Source organism: Panthera uncia, chromosome F1, assembly GCF_023721935.1.
Source record: "Panthera uncia isolate 11264 chromosome F1, Puncia_PCG_1.0, whole genome shotgun sequence".
Taxonomy (NCBI): Eukaryota; Metazoa; Chordata; class Mammalia; order Carnivora; family Felidae; genus Panthera; species Panthera uncia.
Window position 1 is genome coordinate 639,351 of NC_064813.1, and position 869 is coordinate 640,219.

The 869-nt window shown below is 64.7% G+C and overlaps 1 protein-coding gene across 1 annotated transcript in view; it reads right to left on the reverse strand.

Annotated features, from left to right (window-relative positions):
* The window catches only part of LOC125926016 (calpain-8-like), a 30,595-nt gene that overhangs the window by 4,087 nt on the left and 25,639 nt on the right, over window positions 1–869 (reverse strand). The window contains 2 exon segments of the mRNA XM_049635312.1: window positions 46–158; window positions 161–220. Of these exon segments, the coding sequence (XP_049491269.1) occupies window positions 46–158; window positions 161–220 (173 nt within the window).

The following is an 869-nucleotide window of genomic DNA, read 5'->3' on the forward strand; positions in this document are numbered from 1 at the left end:
CCCCCCCCCAGTGTGGAATGAAGGACGGCCCAGCTCCGGAAGTACCTTGTAGACACTGAGGCCGATGCTGAGCAGGCCCTGTCCTGTCCTCTCCCGTCGCCTGCGATTCTTCTGCAGCAGACCCAGCAGCACCGTGCAGCGGGGCTCGCCGAGCCCCCCTCCTGGCCATCATCCACCTTGTCCGGATGGATTTTGAACTGGGGATTGGTCCAGTGAGTGGCTGGAAGTCACTGGGAGATGGTGGCGGGGGAGGAGGGGAAGGATACAAGGGAAGGGCTGGGTCATCGCAGAGAACGGCAGCCGCGTGTAGGCAGGTGTCCGCCAGCCGTCTTCTCGGGGTGCTCAGCCTTCCCCTCCCTCCCCTCCCCCTCCCACGCAGCAGCAGACACATCCCGTAACATCAGGAAACCTGGCACGGGGGCATCTGAGCCACCGGGGGCCCAGACATGCTGGACTGGGAATATTTGAGGTCCGGTGGCCCCGGGGCCACACCAGGACTCTGGCAAGTAACCTCCGTGCCTTCCCCGGGGAATCGGTTAACACCCCCTGTTCTCAGCTCCTGGCCTGTGGAGACAGGCCCACCTCCTTGAGGAAGGAGGTTTGGGGGGAGGAGTCACGCCCCAGGACAGGCTATAGAGACAACCTGTCTGATGGGCATCTGTCCATTCGCAGAGGGGGCCCCTGCCCCAGATCACGGCCCGAAGCAGCTCGGGGGGCTGACCGTCCATCCCCTGGCCGGGGCCTCCCTACGTGGCCGGGGTCACGCTCTCGCTCGATGGCGAGATGGGGTAACGGTCGGCAGCTAAGAAGCACACCCGCGGCACCACCCGCGGGTATTTGGAAAGACCGCTTCACTTCCGACTTGACCC